The sequence below is a fragment of the Neophocaena asiaeorientalis genome, unplaced genomic scaffold (assembly GCF_003031525.2).
Source record: "Neophocaena asiaeorientalis asiaeorientalis breed wild unplaced genomic scaffold, Neophocaena_asiaeorientalis_V1.1 scaffold297, whole genome shotgun sequence".
NCBI lineage: Eukaryota > Metazoa > Chordata > Mammalia > Artiodactyla > Phocoenidae > Neophocaena > Neophocaena asiaeorientalis.
The window spans coordinates 367393-369899 of NW_020175435.1; the positions used below are offsets into that span (position 1 = coordinate 367393).

The 2507-nt window shown below is 46.1% G+C and overlaps 1 protein-coding gene across 1 annotated transcript in view; it reads right to left on the bottom strand.

Moving 5' to 3' along the window:
- Positions 1-97, bottom strand: part of FAM174B (family with sequence similarity 174 member B) — a 30927-nt gene extending 30830 nt beyond the window's left edge. The window contains exon 1 of the mRNA XM_024767704.1: positions 30-97. Within this exon, the coding sequence (XP_024623472.1) occupies positions 30-97 (68 nt within the window). The remainder of the gene's footprint in view (positions 1-29) is intronic.
- Between the last annotated feature and the right edge of the window lie 2410 nt (positions 98-2507).

Genomic DNA, 2507 nt, shown 5'->3' on the forward strand with positions numbered 1-2507 from the left:
GCGGGGTGCTTGGCAGGAAGCTGCGGCGCCCGGAAGAGTCCGAGCCGCCCGCCGCCGCCGCCGCGGCAGCCGCCACCAACACGTTGCACGGAGTCATTCGACGGGCCGCAGCCCCACGTGGGCGGGGCAGGCCACCAGGCCCGGTGCGGGCTTCGCTGCTCTCCGGGCGGCCCCGGTTCCCTCGAGACCTGTCACCCCCTTGGAGAAGTAACAATAGCCAGGCGCTGTTCTGCACATTTCACATTTTCTCTATTTCATTTAATCCTGCAACCCCCTTAGGAGACAGGTATTTCTGTTACCCTCCTTTAATAGCTGATTCAAGACCCAGAGAGCCTGCTCATAGCAACCCAGGTTGTGTCAGACTAAGAATCGAAAGACCATGGCACCCGGGGCAAACCTCCATTCTACAGATGCGGAAACTGAAGCCTCCAGAGTGAAATGGGCTGTCCGATGCCCTATGCAGTGCATATAGTTCCACATCTCCCCAGTTAACTTCTTTTTCTCTGAAAGAGTTTCTTTTCTCACGGCTTTGATCTTTCAGACATTGTGCACCTCTGCTTATGAACTGGATTAAGATGTGCATTTCTGCATTCATACCTTTGCTGTGGAATAGTCTTCCTCCCAGGTTGAAGTTTCAGACCCCAGGGAGTAATTGGCTTGCTGCCTCTGGTTTGTAAGCTAAATGATACTTAAGTGGAGAAAGACAGTTATGGATGTTCTAGTGTGAGACCCAAAGTCGGGAACTGATGCAGGGCACAGAGGGCTTTCCTGGATCACTAGGAACTATACTGCAGGCCTCAGGTTCCACCTTTCAGCATGAGGATGGATCCTGGCAGGAAGCTCTCCAGTAACAGGTAAACACACATGACAAGTACTCAGTGACCTTAAACAGCTCACTCCTGGTCCTACTAAAAAGAGCAACAGATAAATAAAATATAGTACAGTGTAGTAGTTAGCTATTGCTTCCTAACAAATTATCCCCAAACTTCACAGCTTAAAACACAGACATATATTATAGCAGAGTTTCTGTGGTTTAGGAATCTGAGCATAGCTTAGCAGGGTCCTCTGCTTCAGGGTCTCTCACAAAGGTGCAATCAAGGTGTCAGCTGGGGCTGGGGTCTCATCTGATGGCTCAACTGGGGTAGGATCTGCTTCCAACTTCAATCACTGGTTGTTGGCCAGATTCAGCTGTTCATGGGCTATTGAACTGAAAGCCTCAGTTCCCCACTGGCTGTTGGCCAGAGGCTGCCCACCGTTCCTTACCATGTGGACCTTTCCAACATGGCAGCTTGCCTCATCAAAATGTGCAAGTCTAGAAGACAATAGAAAGACCCTGTTAGCAAGACAGAAGTCACTGTCCTAGGAAACCTGACCACAGAAGTGACATCCCAACACCTTTGCTATATTCTGTTGGTTAGAAGCAAGTTACAGATCTTATCACAAGGGAAGGGAAGTGTACAAGGGTGTGAATATCAGGAAGCAGGGATTATTGGGGCATCTAAAGAGCTGCCTGCCACTTATAATGTGACACATGTTGATTTAGTGGGATGAATGATAATCAGGTTATCAGAAGTCATCGCCCAGGAGGTACTATTTGAAATGCACGTTGAATAGTCCAGCATGCCCCAGTGGTGAGAAATTTGGACAGATCACATGCTTTAGGTCTCTTCCAACTCTAAAATACCACTTTATGGTATGTCAAAAATGTGTTGGTAGAGAGCCAGCATTTTATCATATCATCACAATAGAATTTAGAAAAGAAATTTCTTAAAGAACCACTGGCGACGTCCATGATTTTGCAGCACTGCCCTCTAAGGCATAAACCTCAGCCATCACAGGCTTATATTTTTGTCCTTATCAAAAATTCCTGCGTGGTAGAGTAAAGAAGGCCTGGGCCTTGGAGCCTCTAGCCAGGATGAGAGGTCTGACCGCTGAGTGGCCTTGGCCAAAGACTTAACCACAGAATTCAAGTCTTTAATGTCTAAAGTGAGGATAATAATACTTAGCTCAGGAAGGTCGCTGGAAAAATGCCTAAGAAGGGAGGAAACATTAGTGCCCTTATCCTTCTTTTGCCACAATTCATGGACTGGAGTAGACTTGCTTGGTTGTTTAAAATTGACTTAACACCAAGAATGTACATAAATGTTAGATTATTTTAGTGTAGTGAAACTGTAGAATCTTTCCTTCTTCCTGATTATTTGCTGTGCAAACCATCACAACAAAGAACTTACTTATAAATTGCCCTAAATTAGAATTCCTTAAACATTTTGAATCAACCAACCATAAACAATGACATTTTAACACGGAACACTGCTGACAGGCAACAGAAACCAACTGGGGCTGATTTCAGGAAAAGGGAGTTTATCGGAAGCATGTTGGGTTGCTTCTAGAATCAACCAGAAGCTAAAGCAGAAGTTCTAAAAGTGTGGTCTGGGGACTCCTGGGGTCCCTGAGACCCTTCCAGGGAACCTGCAAAGCCAAAACTAATTCCATGATAACATTAAGAT